General features: G+C 35.4%; 1 protein-coding gene across 4 annotated transcripts in view; it reads left to right on the plus strand.

Annotated features, from left to right (window-relative positions):
- FCHSD2 (FCH and double SH3 domains 2) overlaps positions 1 to 15,892 on the plus strand; it is a 299,879-nt gene that overhangs the window by 80,934 nt on the left and 203,053 nt on the right. Inside the window, exon 1 of one of the 4 annotated variants that reach the window (XM_074400965.1) lies at positions 2,208 to 2,271. The exons of the other annotated variants lie outside the window; for them this stretch is intronic. Within the exon in view, the coding sequence (XP_074257066.1) occupies positions 2,251 to 2,271 (21 nt within the window). The 5' untranslated portion in view covers positions 2,208 to 2,250. Of the gene's footprint in view, positions 1 to 2,207; positions 2,272 to 15,892 lie in introns of those variants that run through there. 4 annotated transcript variants of the gene reach the window in all.

A 15,892-nucleotide genomic window follows, 5' to 3' on the forward strand; every position in this document is an offset into this window, starting at 1 on the left:
TTTTGTTTTGCTTCTATTTATCAGCAGTTCTATATAAGTTCTCGTTCCTGGCAGCTTTTGTTAGCATTTTTTCAGCCCCGCTTTATGAGCACGAGAATCTCATTATAGTGCCTGGTTTCAAGCTATGAACCTGGCTCCTGATCACACTGTGAACCCTTTTAGTTTCCTTTACTTTACAGGAGCCAGACTCTCCATTGCCTTCTTTTTAACCTAAAGTTTAGTATGTTTCTAACCAATCTTGCCCACAGCTTTGCTTTTCTGGCCAAAGGGAGATAGTTATCTTTATTTTCATATCCATTTTTGTCTTATAGTTTTTTCCTTTTTATTGATTGATTGATTGATTGATTGAGACAGAGTTTCGCTCTTGTTGCCCAGGCCGGAATGCAATGGCGTGATCTCGGCTCACCGCAACCTCCGCCTCCTAGGTTTAGGCAATTCTCCTGCCTCAGCCTCCTAAGTAGCTGGGATTACAGGCATGTGCCACCATGCCCAGCTGACATTTTTTTGTATTTTTAGTAGAGATGGGGTTTCACCATGTTGACCAGGATGGTCTCGATCTCTTGACCTCGTGATCTACCCGCCTCGGCCTCCCAAAGTGCTGGGATTACAGGCTTGAGCCACTGCTCCCGGCCTCCTTTTTATTTTTTAAATCTCTCTTTCATAAGTGTTTTTAGTGGGATAGGTGGACAGTCCATTAAAGCATGAAATAATTACATGATCTTCATGCAAAGTCTTTCTTAGATAGTCTTTATGGCTCCTTCTGGCTCTGACATTGTATGATACACTGTTGATTATTTCCCCTGGAAAACTTTCTGATTGTAATGTGTTCCTTTATTGCCTGGTGAGAAGGAGCAGAAGACAAAACTTTTTTTTATTCTGATATTTTTCTGTATTCCTGGTATTAGAATATTTGAAATGAAATTATACCAAATGTCTTCAGATAAATTATGAGTTCTTGGGAAATTATGTGTGAATTTGCTAGTGATAGATAGTAGTAAGAAATATGCAGAAATGAAGATATGAATAATGCTTCAACTTCCTAAATGCCAGAATATGGTACAATTAAACAATTGTTTAAACTTTCTTGAATGAATGTCACTTTCCTGAGGTTTAACTTTAAATTGGTGGCTACATTTGTGTTCATTCAGTCAATCTATTGGGTGACTAACTCCTTGCTAGGCTTCTAGAGGTGCTAGTCATCTCTGATGGCAGATACCTAGCTTTTAAAAAGAACCTGTTAGTAAGGATAGTAGCATGTAGTAGAGGAATGTATAAATTTGCTTTGTTTATAACAGGAATATCTGAGAATGTGCTGATGACCATATAAACAAGGTACAGTTTACTTTAGAGTAGGATTTCTACAGATAGAAGCAAAGTTTCGGTACAACAGTTAAAACTGTTGTCTGTTCCTTACCTGTGGGTTTTTTTCATTGTCTTGGGAAGAAAATTGGTGCTTTCAGATTGCCAGAATTCTGAAAGTGTTGACAGAAAAACAAAATCACAGAAAATTTTTAGTAAAATCATCATTAGTCAGTTTCTCAGGGCTTCATTTGGTACGAGGATGCATAAAATTTGAATTTTCATAGACTAGTTTTGCTTCTCCTCTTGCCATGGAAAGAAGATTAGAAATGTTGGTTGACCTTCAGCAAACCAAACTTAGTTCAAGGCAGAAGAATTTAGAGTGAAGGGTAGGCAGCATTCCTTGTTTTTAGGGATAGTCGTATCTGGCATTTATGTTTATGTTTTATGCATTCATTGAAGTGCAGTGTGATGGCTCATGCTTACATGACAGTATGTTTCCTATAGCCTGTCCTACAACTTCTTAATCCTAGAAAACCTAGAAATTAATTTTTAAAAAGGAAATAACTTTATAGTATAAAATACTCTTTTCTGTTACGGCGGTTTAAAAAAACCCATGGAGGGTAAATAAACCGTAGTTCATACAAAGTAATGTAAAGTCTTCAGCCATTGTCAACAGGCTATATATTTTGAAATCATTTTGCTTTCAACCCAAGTGGTTCACTTTTCAGGATTTGAGCTAGACTTATGAATTATAATGTGCATTTTCACTGAAGTTAGTCTCATTTTCTTGTTTACAAGTTCATATCCATGTTTGTTGACTTGAGTACAGTTCAACAGTGGTATAATTTCTTATCTTAGCTTAAAAACCAAAATGGGATTATTCATTGAGTCTATTTCACCTTATTTTATAGAGGCTAACCTATCAATATAAGGACTGTGGAAACTCATATGCAGTTACATTTCTGGTTGGTAAGTGATCTAAAAAAGATATAAAACATTATTTATTCCATTAGAAAATGAAACAAAGGCTAGGTGTGGTGTGGTGGCTCATGTGTATAATCCCAGCACTTTGGGAGGCTGAGGCAGGCAAATCACCTGAGGTCAGGAGTTTGAGACCAGCCTTTTTCACCAACATGGTGAAACCCCATCTCTACTAAAAATACAAAAATTAGCCGGGCATGGTGATGTGTGCCTGTAATCTTAGCTACTCAGAAGGCTAATGGAGGAGAATTGCTTGAACGTAGGAGGCAGAGGTTGCAGTGAGCTGAGATCACACCACTGCACTCCAGCCTAGGTGACAGAGCAAGACTCCATCTCAAAAAAAAAAAAAAAAAAAAAGAAAAGAAAAGAAAAGAAAATGAAACAAACCTAAAGAACAAGTAATCATTATCAGGGAATGATTATATAGCCAACACATTTTATTAAAAATAAAGATCTTGAAGCCTTTCCCTAATATTACTATGAATACTACTAGTATAACACATGATAGAAAGTTATATACATAACAATCATAACAACAAACTGACTAGTTTCTTGATTTGAAACTACTAGTATAACACAACTTTCTTATCATGTGTTATACTAGTAGTATTCAAATCAAGAAACTAGTCAGTTTGTTGTTTAGATAATTGATGGGCAAATTGCAATGACATGTACCTGTACCCATGTCACACTGAGTATGTTAACAACTGGGATTGTCCTTTGTTGATGGAATATTGGTGTACATACTATACCATTTGATACCTGATTTTCATAGCTCTTTGTGCTATAATAACCTCAGGTATTAATGCCAGGTTGCTGTGGCATCAGCCTGGCTAATTTTATGACATAAAACAATAATGGTCCAAAATCTTTAAAGAATATAGAATTGGCAGTTCTGGAGGCTTATGTGTCCTTTTAGATCCCTCAATAACTGAGAGGAACTCATTCTATATATAGATGTGGGGTGCAATACATTGTTTGGGAAGCTCTGATTTAAAGGGTTAGGGACTGAACTTGTTTAGTAGATGTATAGAACGCTTTGAGAATAAGGGTTTTGTTGATGATGAATACTGGGAGTCTTTGGCATATCTTGTGGTAACTGATGTAGAAAGAGAAATAGAGCCTAATGGAATAGTCCTAATGGCCAAATAGAAGGAGGTAGAATATTCCTTATATAGATGTTTTCTCCTCTCTCCCTCCATCCCTCTCTTCTTCCCTTCCGTTCTTTCCATTCACCTATATCCTTTTTAATACAGTTTTCCAGAGAAGGCCTGCTTACCTCTATTGGCTGTGAGGGTAGGAAGCAGACAAGTAAGCTGGGACCCCCTTAATCACCACAGTAAGGAAATGCTGGTGAAATGCTCTAAGTTTCCCTTCTGAAGGAGATTACCTGGCTTTTTTTTTCTTTCTTTTGATTCTCTATTTTCTGTTTTGCTTCTCCTAGTGGATTCAGTGCCCATGCTTCGAACCTGTGTACTGTGTCCTAGGTACTATGCCAGTCACTTAAAGACATGATTTCACTTAAATCTTTAATTTGAGGGGATTTTCATTTGTTTACTTCAGGGGTCCTTCTGCATTTTCCTAGGTGGTTTCCTTATGTCCTTCACAATGCAAATCAAGTGTCAACCTGTGAATTTTATTCCTTCATCTGTTGCTGCTCAGTCTGAATTTGATGGCTCTCACAGGCTCTCCAGTAGTACCACTTGCTTCTGTCGTATGACTTATTGTTCAGTTATGCCCTCCTCTCTACCCATTTTGCATGGTCTCTGGTATGTGTTAAATGCTTGGTGAATGTTTAATGACTGACTGAATGAATGAGGAAATATTTCAAGTTCTGAGAATGATAATAAATCTTCAGGTCAAATTTACCCCATTTGAAAGGTTAAATTGATTCATTTTAGCAAAATTGAAGAGACAAATGTACCAAAGCAGTCCTTTTTCACTGTGAGCATGTATGACTTTGAGAATCTAGGGAGACAAAAAAATAATTTTTAAAAGGATTACATTTTGGGGACATGAGCAATGTTCTTTACTAATGCCTGTTTTCCCTAGCAGTCAAAAATAACTCCTGTACATCAATTAGCAATTTGTTTGCATCAAAGAGATTTTAAAGATGGAGACCATGTCTTGCACAGTTTCACAGGGTGCCCCTTCCTTGACTCTTAAGCCCAGAAACTCTATTTCAGTTTACCCAGAAGACATGTCCCAATAAAACTAACAAGACACTTAACCTGTTAATGTATAATGGAGATATACTGGTCAGATTAATTAAGACACTCAGGGAAACAAGGTTGTAGCTCAAAGACAGTTGAGTAAGCATTTAGGACTGTGAGAGTGAGTTTAGTTTTTCATTATGGGGTGGGGCTTGTGATCAGATTTTTTTTTTATTGTGGTGAAATATACATAACATAAAATTTATTTTAACTATTTTTAAGGGTAAAATTCATTGGTGTAAGTACATTCACAGTGTTATGCAACTATCACTGCTATTTCCAGAACATTTTCATCAACCTGAATAGAAATTCTGTAATCATTAAACAATAATTCCCCATTCTCCTCCCACAGCCCCTGAATATACTTTCTGTCTCTATAAATTTGCCCCGTCTAGATACTTCATATAAATGGAATCACAGTATTTTTTCTTTTTGGAGTTCAGTATTCTTAAAGGATATTTCTGCTTTTGTACTCTAGGGTTTGTCTGTTTAGTGGTCTTCAAATATCTTTTGATTGTATGTTCTATCAAAAAATTTAAGAGATATACATATATATTGTAGCATACATGTACTCAGTACTAATATATTGTGTACATTATACAATATGCATAAAATCTTAATGAAATAAATATTATTTTTAAATATCAATACATTTCGATGACTTTCTGCTATCATTAGCTTGTATCTCAAGGTTTAAAACTTTGTCTTATTTATTATCAGATTTTATTGGAATATCATTGTACCTACTTTATATTTCTGCTGATAAAGAGCTCTTTGTATGGGTAGAAAGTGTCAGCTCTGCCATTTGCTTGCATTTGAATTATTAGTATTTACTGAAGTGTTTCTTTATCAGAATTTTTTTTTTTTTTTTTTTTTTTTTGAGACAGGGTCTCACTCTGTTGCCCAGGCTGGAGTACAGTGGGGTGATCATTGCTGATATGGTTTGGCTGTGTCCCCACCCATACCTTATCTTGTATTGTAGCTACCATAATCTCCATGTAGGAGGGACTCAGTGGAGGTAATTGAATCATGGGAATGGTTTTCCCCATGCTGTTCTCATGATAGTGAGTTCTCACGAGATCTGATGATTTTATAAGTGCCTGACATTTTCCCTGCTGGCACTCATTCTCTTGCCTGCTGCCATGTAAGATGTGCCTTAGTTCCTCCTTTGCCTTCCCCCATGATTTTGAGGCCTCACCAGCCATGTGGAACTGAATTCATGAAACCTCATTTTCTTTATAAATTGCCCAGTCTTGAGTATGTCTTTATTAGCAATGTGAGAACAGACTAACACAATGGAACATTGCAGCCTCAACCTCTTAGGCTAAAGCAGTCCTCCCACCTCAGCCTCCCCAGTAGCTGAGATTACAGGCACTTGCCACCAAGCCCACATGTCTGTGGTCCTAGCTATGCTAGAGGCTGAGATTGGGGGGTCACTTGAGCCTAGAAGGTCAAGGCTTCAGTGACCCATGATTGCGCCACTGCACTTTAGCCTGGGTTACAAAGCTGAGTCTCTGTCTGAAAAAAAAAATTATAGCAGGAAAAGGTCCTTTCTGTCTCCCCTCTACCCTCTCTGTTTGTTTCCTCTGCCTCTATCCCAACAAGTTGGAATAGTTGTTATGTGTCTGGGACTCTTTAGGGTCTTCCAGATTTAGTGCTTCTTTCCCTATCTGGATCAGACTATACTTTGATTCTTTTAAAATCTAAAATAGGAATTTTAAGATACCAAGAAACAGAGACCACATTGAAGGGTTTGCATGCCCATCATTCCCTATCAAAGGAAATACCCAAATGGTGTCCAAATCTCATTTTTTTTTAGCCCCCTGTCTGCATGTTGTAATGTTTAATCGTTTTAAGGATCTGGGGAGTGCTGTCTTTGCTTATGGAATGACTGGGGAAAGAAAATAGAGAGCTAGTCCCAGTAGGTTATGTTCAGCCATCCAGAGCAGGGGTCAGCAAACTATTTTTTTTTTTAAAGGACCAGATAGTAAATATTTTATGCTTTGAGGGCCATATGGTCTCTGCCAAATTTCCCAACATTGCTGTTTGTAGAATGAAAGCAACCATAGACAGTTGGCAATCAAATGGATGTGACTGCATTCCAGTCAGACTTTATTTAGTGAAACAGACAGCAGGCTAGAATGTGCCAACCTGTGTACTCAAACTGTCTGTTGTGAGGACTCTTCCCCTCTCTTCCCTTAAAAGTTATAGATGAAAATTTTTGTAAAATACAATAAAAGTGAGTAATTGGATGAATAAAAAACATACATGGTTAAAATTTTTAGATTACAGACAACAAATTACATTTTAACCTGTAATTTGAATGGTTTACATAGGGAAAAAGAAAATAATTAGAACTATAAATGTTGTTACTTAAAGGCATCTTCTCTCCTATTAATATAGAGAATTGCTGCTATAGTAATAACTTTTTTGTCATTCTGTAATACGAAACACAAAGCTGAGTAAAATTTCAGTTCTCCATTTTATTAAATGCCTATACTGTAAACAAACATTGTATATATAGATATTTAAGTACAAATATGCTTTTTGATATTACTTTAATCTGGGTTGGGTTGACAACAGTACTACTCACAAGAGATAACATGTATATATTACTGCTCCTATATTTTGTTTTTAACAACACTCAGTTTAGAGAAATCAGATTTAGAAGTATGTTGCTGCAAACTGAAGACACTTAGATTTAAAAGAAATTTTAGCAAGCTCAGGATACTCACGTCTAACTTTTTTCCAAGGTGAAACAAGTGATTTTTTTCAGAATTCATTTTCTGTCTTTCATTACTAGTCAATTTCAATAATTTATCCTGTGGAATGGTAGTTACATTTAAATTATCTCTCAGTTAATAGGTTGTAGATCCACAAATTTCTTTATGTGAATCTTCTTTTGATGGAAAAAAATTGAAAATGTTTTTATCAACTTTGTAAGGTTAGTGATAATCTTTCAACAAATGTACAATACCTGATTATACCTACTTCATTAAAAATTGTGGAAAAAAAAACAAACCCAAAAACAGAAAGACTGGGCGTGGTGGCCCACACCTGTAACTAGCACTTTGGAAGGCTGAGGCAGGCAGATCACTTGAGGCCAGGAGTTCAAGACCAGTCTGGCCAACATGGTGAAACCCCATCTTATTAAAAATACAAAAATTAGCTTAGTGTGATGCTGCGTACCTGTAATCCAAGCTACTTGGGAGACTGAGGCAGGAGAATCACTTGAACCCAAGAGGCAGAGCTTACAGTGAGTGGACAGCACGCCACTACACTCCAGCCTGAGCAACAGAGCGAGACTCTGTCTCAAAAAAAAAAAAAATTATGAAGTATGTCCTAAATATCTGTAGAAACGCTGATCTTTTCATGCGATTAGCATCTTTTTTTGCCCTTTGATCTTACTTGTCATTGAGAAATACTTGGATGCCTTTCTTACAAGTAAGTATGAAGATTATTAAAAATACCAAATATATAAGACAAATAAATCCGACTGTCCAGTTCACATCTTTAAAACATTAGGACCAAACTTTTTTTATCTTGCAGGAACACTAAGAATTTGTTTCATTGTTTATTTTCAACAGTGTTTCTCCTTGACAACCATGTAACCTATGTATGTATAGTAACAGTAGTGTACAATTAGTTTCCATATCCTCTCTCAGTGAAGAGAAAACTCTCTAATACATTGCATTAACCTTTAAGTAATCCACAATTATACTATTAGTTGTCACTAAATGTACTGTTTAGACAGGTGTCTTTTTTTGCAAAAAAATTATACCAGTGTTTCTCAATGAAGGAAGCAATGCATTGATTTTCACTCTGGAGTAAATGGCTTAATCTGAATAACTGCTCCAGAATACTTTCCTGTCATTATAATTGTGCAATCAGAATAAACTGTTACACAAAATTTAAACTCTAAATCATATTTATTGACTTAAATTTTTTTGTAGATTTGTACAGTTTGGAAATAATTATGTTTGTCAGTGAAGTGGAAAAATAATTCTTTCTTCACAACACCATCATGTTCAGATCACATATACACCAAAGGAAATGCCATGGTATGTTAAGTTTCAATTAAAAACACATCACTAAATTTCTTTGTTCTGTGAATTGGTCTTCCATGCCATTAACCATTTCATGAATTCATCAAACTATGGTGTCATTGGAAATTGGTTCTTCATTGCAGAGTCACTGAATATTTCCAAGCAAACATCTTTGGTGGAATTTTTCCCTAATGTCAGAGTGTGTGTGTGTGTGTGTGTGTGTGTGTGTGTGTGTGTGTGTATGTGTGTGTGTGTGTGTGTTTATATACTGTATTAGCATCCTGAAGAGCTATTGTTTAAAAAGCCTGAAAACCTTAATACTTAGGTGGAATAACAAGCATTTGCTTCTGTTGGCTTTGCAATTCACTACTCTTTATTTCAAATAATTTTTTTGGTTTTGAACTTCTGTATGTTTTCTACATAAATGCTACTTAGATTTTGATGGTTTTATTATTTCATAGCCAGCACATCTCTTCAAATAACCCATCGTGGTTTTAAAACTTTGCTGCCAATCATAATTTCATGTAAAATAGTATGAAGTCCTTGGTCTTTAGTTCTTTGAAGTTGCTTTCATTGTTGTTTAGTTTACTATGTCTGCCTCATTCAGAGAAGTTTTACCTTTTTTGCCAAGGAAAGTCCATTAAGCTTTTCCTGTCTGTAAATTAGATCTAAAAATACCTATTTACTTCCTTAATTTAGCTAAAAATATTAAATTATAAATGATAGGTTGATTAAAATTTAAATGATTACACAATGACATTATGAAAATATGCTTAGATTTTCTCAGATTAAAAAAAAATTTTTAAATTTGGAATCTTATTCTGTCACCCAGTCTACAGTGCAGTAGAGTAATCTTGGCTGACTGCAGCCTCAATTCCCTGGGCTTAAGTGATCTTCGCTCCTCAGCATGCAGTACCACAGGCAGCACCATGTGTGATACCATGTCCCACTAATTTTTAAATTTTTATAGAGACGAGGTCTCGCTTTGTTGCCTAGGCTGGTCTTGAACTCTTGGATTCAAGTGATCCTCCCACCTTGGCTTCTCAAAGTGTTGGGATTACAGGCATGAGCCTCTGTGCCCAGCAAGATTTTTTAAATATTTGCATTATATTTGACAACTAACTGATGTGAAATTGCTTAAAAGTTTCTAAATGCTTAAAAGTTTCTAAATTCATTCAGTGACAGTATTTCACTATCTCTCAGGGCATTCGGCTTAAAGTTCATTTCTGTTTATCTTGAGCGAAACAAACTCTTTTAAGAAATCTTCCTTGCCTAGATGATAGTCTTTTAGGAATTTGAAGAAACTTTTATACTTCTTATCCTTTTTGGTAGTCTACATCCCATTCCCAGGCTTCTCAGTCTTAAAATTTGTAGTTTATTCAGTTGAATGTCTTATGAAACTCAGTTTTAAACCTTTTACCTATCTTGTTTCCTTTCATTATTCTTGAGATATTGATACACAAATCAGAACCCAATTTAATATTCCTGTGAGTTTGATTAGCTCAGACTGTTTCTTTCACGTTTTAATTTTTTCTTCAAAGTTTTACTATGTACTTCATATATGCTGGGTGCTCAACTGTGTTATTATTACTTTAAATATGTGCTAAATTGCATTGTCTTTTAGGCAGTGATGTCACATTAATGGTTCTAAACGAGCTTAAACTCAAAATCACTAAGTCTTTTTACATATCTTGATATTAAATCAGATCTTCTCCATCCTATGCTGAACCCATGGCAATAATTCTCCTCCTTTGAGGTGCTGTTGTATTATTATATTTATTCCATTGTGTCAGTATGTTGAGAAGTTTTAGCATCTTGTTTCTGTTATTTAAATATTTACTGTTCCTCTTAGCTATTTGTTGTGAGAATTTGATAGCAATGAGTTACTTAACATCTTGTTGTGTTTGTGTGCTTGTTATTGAATCCAAGTGAAATTGTTTGGGAATTTGTCTTAGAGTTTATGGTAGGTTGAATTATTGCTCAGCAAATATTCATTCCCCACCCTTTCTCATGAGGTGAAGTATATATATATCCTTGCCTTACTGACTTTGGACTTGGTCATATGACTTGCTTGGACCTGTAGAATGAAGATGGAATTGATGGTAAAGCCATTTCTGAAGTGAGGCTTTAAGAGGCATGACAAGTTATTTCCAGCTCTTTTGTACTTCTGCCACTTACTGTAAGAAAAACTTGCCCCAGGTAACTACTTCAGACGGGGTCCCAGATGAAAGATACGTGAAGGAGACCTGGACTTGACCTGCAACCTGAAGCAAAGATTCTCTAGCCAACCTGCAGCTTCATGTGCAGGAGTTAACATTTATTGTTTTAATCCATTTGCATTTTTTGAGTTGTTACAGAGCATTGATTCAGCAATAGCTGGCCCATACACAGCTAACCATGCCATTCTCTTTTACAGGAGTTATCTCTGAAATGCCTAGTACCTATAAATAACAAATTAGGCTAGTACTAGACTGTCATCAATCCCCTGGGCTTAAGTGATCTTCCCTCCTCAGCATGCAACACCACAGGCAGCACCATGTGTGATACTACGTCCTGCTAATTTTTAAATTTTTGTAGAGACAAGGTCTCACTTTGTGTGTTGGTACATAGCATGAGCTGAGAGATACCTCTGAAGAAAGGAACTACAGTTAGTGCGAAATAGGATATACACAGCAATATCCTGCTGCTCTCGCTGTGCCTTAAACGCTTTTGGTCAGGTTTTTACTTTTTGTAGTTTGATTTGTTAACATTGTCAAGTGTTTCTGTTACTTTCTGTTCTGTTTTCTTATTCCCTCCTCTGTTGTTGTTTTCTTTTTTAAACTTCCTACCTTTTAAGAATTAACTCATGTTTTCACAGACAGCATGTACTATGTAAAGAAATAACATAGAATAAGACCATTAGAGTTCTAATTCTGGCTCCACCATTTGTTACCATAATCACCCTGCATAAATTACTTAAGCCATTTCCTCCTCTACATGGTGGGGTTAATAAATAACTCACAGTTGTTGCTAAGCCTAAATGAGATAACAAAGTCATTAACTCAGCATCATTTGTATATATAGTCATTAGCAAATATTTACTGAGTGAATTCTGAGGGATACAGTGCTTTGCACATTATAAAAAAGTCAATATATTTTATAGCATTTTGATAGTCCTAGACCTAGAAAGTACTTGTTGGGGAGACATTGATGCCAAGTGAAAGGAAAAGAAAAGGGGGTTCTAATCCCATTTATAGAAGAATGAGCATGAATATTTGCTGTTAGAAATAATGGAACAGTTTTTAGATGTGTTTTATGTTATTTGATAGCTTAATACTTTATTTCAGGATTTCTTTTTGCATTATCCTTGGCAGTGGCTAGGTACTGTCAATGGCCAGTATTTTTTGTTCTGTCTGGGGATGTAAATCCAAAACAAATGATAGAATTGCTTGTGCTCTGTTTTTCTCTCAGTTACTTTTTTCAAAATATAACCCCAAGTACAAATCATGCTACTTAGTATTATGGATGATCATATGATTTTCTTATAACCTTGAATAAGATGCAGTAAAAACAATAAAACTGACCCCTTTTCTTCCCTATTAATTAGGTATGTACCTTCTACCAGATATTTTGACATTCTATTTCATAAAAATCTTTTTCTTTAATTTAAAAAATAATGGTGGTTTTAACAATTCAAATAATATGGGTGGCATATGAAGTAAAATTAATTGCCCTCTTTTATTTCTTTTCAGATATCCTCATGGTTAGTGTAAACCTTATTCCTTTTATGTGTACTCATTTAATGTGTAGTTTTTCATTTATAAAAAAGTAGAGTTATATTCACATTTATTCTACAACTTGTCTTTTATATTTAATAGTGTTTTTATCATTGATAAAAATATCATTGATATCTTCTCAGTGATTACATAAAGACCTCATTTTATTGACAGCATCATAGTTCACATTGTGGATTAAATTATTTAACATCCACTTGTTTTGATCTATATCACATTGATTTAAGTTGTTTAAAACAATACTGTGACTGGGCATGGTAGCTTACAATTGTAATTTGAAGACTTTTGGAGGAAGAGTTAGGAGGATCGTTTTGGCCAGGAATTCAAGACCAGGTTGGGCAACATGGTAAAATCCCTGTTTTAATCAATCAATCAGTAAGCAAACAAACGTACACACTACAATAAACATACTTATTTATCTAGTTATACTTGTGCTTTTATTTTAGCAGTTCTGAAAATGGCTTCCTTGTGAGGTCTATCTATATTTAAAATTTTAATAGGTATTAGTAGGTAAAAACATTTTTAAAAACTTGTTTACTCAATGATGAAAATTTAAAATACTACACCAATTTACATTTCTACCAATAATTTACAGTAATCTGATGCATCCTATTCTTAGCAGGAGTGGGTGCTCTAGTCATTAAATTTTTGCCAACCTGGACCAAAAATGATACCTAATTTTGTTTCCTTTCTATGAAAATTGGTATTCAGACATTCCAATGTTGGTAGCTATTTACAGTACATTTTTGCTTTATTGACCATTTATATCTTTTTATTATTGTTTTCTTTTTAAAATCAATTCTTAGGCTTTTCAAAAATTTTTGTAGCGGCTGGGTGACACGGTGGCTCACACCTGTAATCCCCATACTTTGGGAGGCAAAGGTGGGAGAATTGCTTGAGCACAAGAGTTCAAGAGTAGCCTGGGCAAGATGGCGAGTCCCCTGTCTTTAGAAAAAATTGAAAATCACTGTGGTATGGGGATGTGTGTCTTTAGTCTCAGCAAAAGAGGCTGGAGCAAGAGTATCCCTTGAGTCCAGTAATTCGAAGGGGCAGTGAGCTATGATCCTGCCACTGTACTTCTGCCTGGGTGACAAAGTGAGACCCCCCAAAAAAAAAAAATTACTGAAATTATTGTAGAAATATAAGCAAGAGCTGTTTCTTGCTTTCCTTCCATCCTTTGTTTTTGTTTTGTTTTGAGATGGTGTATTGCTCTGTCACCCAGGCTGTAGTGCTGTGGTACAATCTTGGCTTACTACAACCTCTGCTTCCCCAGTTCAAGCAATTTTCCTGCCTTAGTCTCCCAAGTAACTGGGATTACAGGTACATGCCGCCATGCCTGGCTAATTTTTTGTATTTTTAATAGAGATGGGGTTTCACTGTTAGCCAGGCTGGTCTTGATCTCCTGACCTTGTGAGCCGCCCACCTAGGCCTCCCAGAGTGCTGGGATTACAGGCGTAAGCCACCATGCCTGGCCCTATCCTTTGTTTTAGATGATTTTATGTAACATACTAGAAAATTAAATGAATTATTTTTGCATATACTACATGCATTGTTTTCTATATAATATTTACCCAGCATTTGCCTAATTTTAATGTTGTATCTAGCACATATATGTTTAATCTCTTAAGGACAGAGTTTGAATTCTGTTATTGTAGATTAATTAAGGTTTATGAGTGACTTTTTTAAGGGACTGGGGTTTCACTCTTGTCACCCAGGAGTGCAGTGGCATGATCATAGCTTGCTGCAGCCTCAAACTCCTGGCTGCAAGTGATCGCACTTCAGCCTCCTGAGTAGCTAAGACTATAGGTGTGTGTCACCATGCCCATTTAATTTTTAAATTTTGTGTAGAGATAGAGGGTCTCACTATGTCGCCCAGGCTGGTCTCAGACTCCAGGACTCAAGCAGTACTCCCACCTTGGCTTCCCAAAGTATTGGGATTACAGGTATAAGACACCATGCCTAGCCTCTGACTGGAAATATTATTCAAAAGTTTTTTTAACTGATGAATTCTGCATCACTAAGTGAGTTAATAATCATAGAATTTTACAGTTCAATTTAAGAGTAAAATATACCTATTAAAATGGTCTGTTTGTTTGATTCATACAAAGGTGACATATAGGATAGTAGCAAGGCTTGGATGTATAAATAGTAACAAATTTGGAGTCCATTATAAATATAGGGCCTCACTGTTAAATGTTCTCTGTTTATTAGAATAGGCTACTTGCTTTAATCAACAACTCCCAAATCACTGAGGCTTATAAAAAGAAATTTATTTCTCACTTGTCTAATAGTTTATTGCCACAATTGGTGAATGGTCTGTCAAGTGATGATTCAATGATCCAGGTTTCTTTAATCTTGAAGTTCTTAAATCCTTTGGGGCCTCAAGTCCTTAGCTAGATCCTCTACATCTAGCTAGCAGAGGGGAAAAAAGGATGGTACATGGGAGGTTATGGCAGGTTGGAACTGAATGATACACATATCACATCCCTTAATATTTCCTTGGCCAAAACTCAGTCACATAGTCACATCTAATTTTAAAGGAGGCTGGAAATTTTCATCTATATATATGCCTTGAAGAAGAGGAGAATGGGGATACCAGTAAAGCTAGCTATTTCTAACTTATATTTAATTTAAAAATACAGAAATGGGCATTTAAATCTGAAAATATTTTATCTATACTGCATATATTGGGTTAATTTTTAAAGACAACAATAAAAGTTGTATGTAATTTAACTGATTAATTTCATTAATTACACAAATGGTTGGCGGATTTGCTTACCAAGATGAGAAAGAACAATTAAACAAACAGTAAATTTAAATTATGTTACTTGACAGGTTGCCCAGAAAAGTGGATAGGATGATGACTGCTTGCTTATGGAAACTGATAATATTTATCTTCACTACTTGACCAAGCCTTTTAGTGATTTAATCTGTGATGCAGAGCAGTAAAGATCACTTCATGATAAAAATCTTTCAACAAACTGTGCATAGAAAGAACATACCTCAACATAATAAAAGCTGCATATGACAGACCCACAGCTAACATCATACTGAATGGGAAAAAGCTGAAAGCCTTTCCTTTAAGAAGTGGAATAAGACAAGGATGCCCACTTTTATCACTCCTATTCAGCATTGTGCTGGAAGTTCTAGCCAGAGCATCAGGCAAGAGAAAGAAATTAAAGGCATCTAAATAGGAAAAGAGAAAGTCAAATTGTCCTTCTTTGCAGATGACGTTGTCTTATATATAGAAAAACCTAAAGATTCCAACAAATAACTCTTAGAACTGAAAAATTAATTCAGTAGAATTGCAGGATACAAAATCAACATACAAAAATCAGTAGCATTTTCTATACACCAATAATGAATAAGCAGAAAAAGAAATCAAGAAAGCTTCACATTTATAATAGCTAGAAAAAAGTAAAATTTCTAGGACTAAATGTAACCAAGGAGATGAAAGACCTATAACAAAAACCTCAAAACACTGATGAAAAAAATTAAAAAGAACACACAAAATTGTAAGATATCTCATGTTTATGGATTGGAAGAATTAATATTGTTAGCATGATCATTCTACCCA

The sequence above is a fragment of the Saimiri boliviensis genome, chromosome 6 (assembly GCF_048565385.1).
Source record: "Saimiri boliviensis isolate mSaiBol1 chromosome 6, mSaiBol1.pri, whole genome shotgun sequence".
NCBI classification, from domain to species: Eukaryota; Metazoa; Chordata; class Mammalia; order Primates; family Cebidae; genus Saimiri; species Saimiri boliviensis.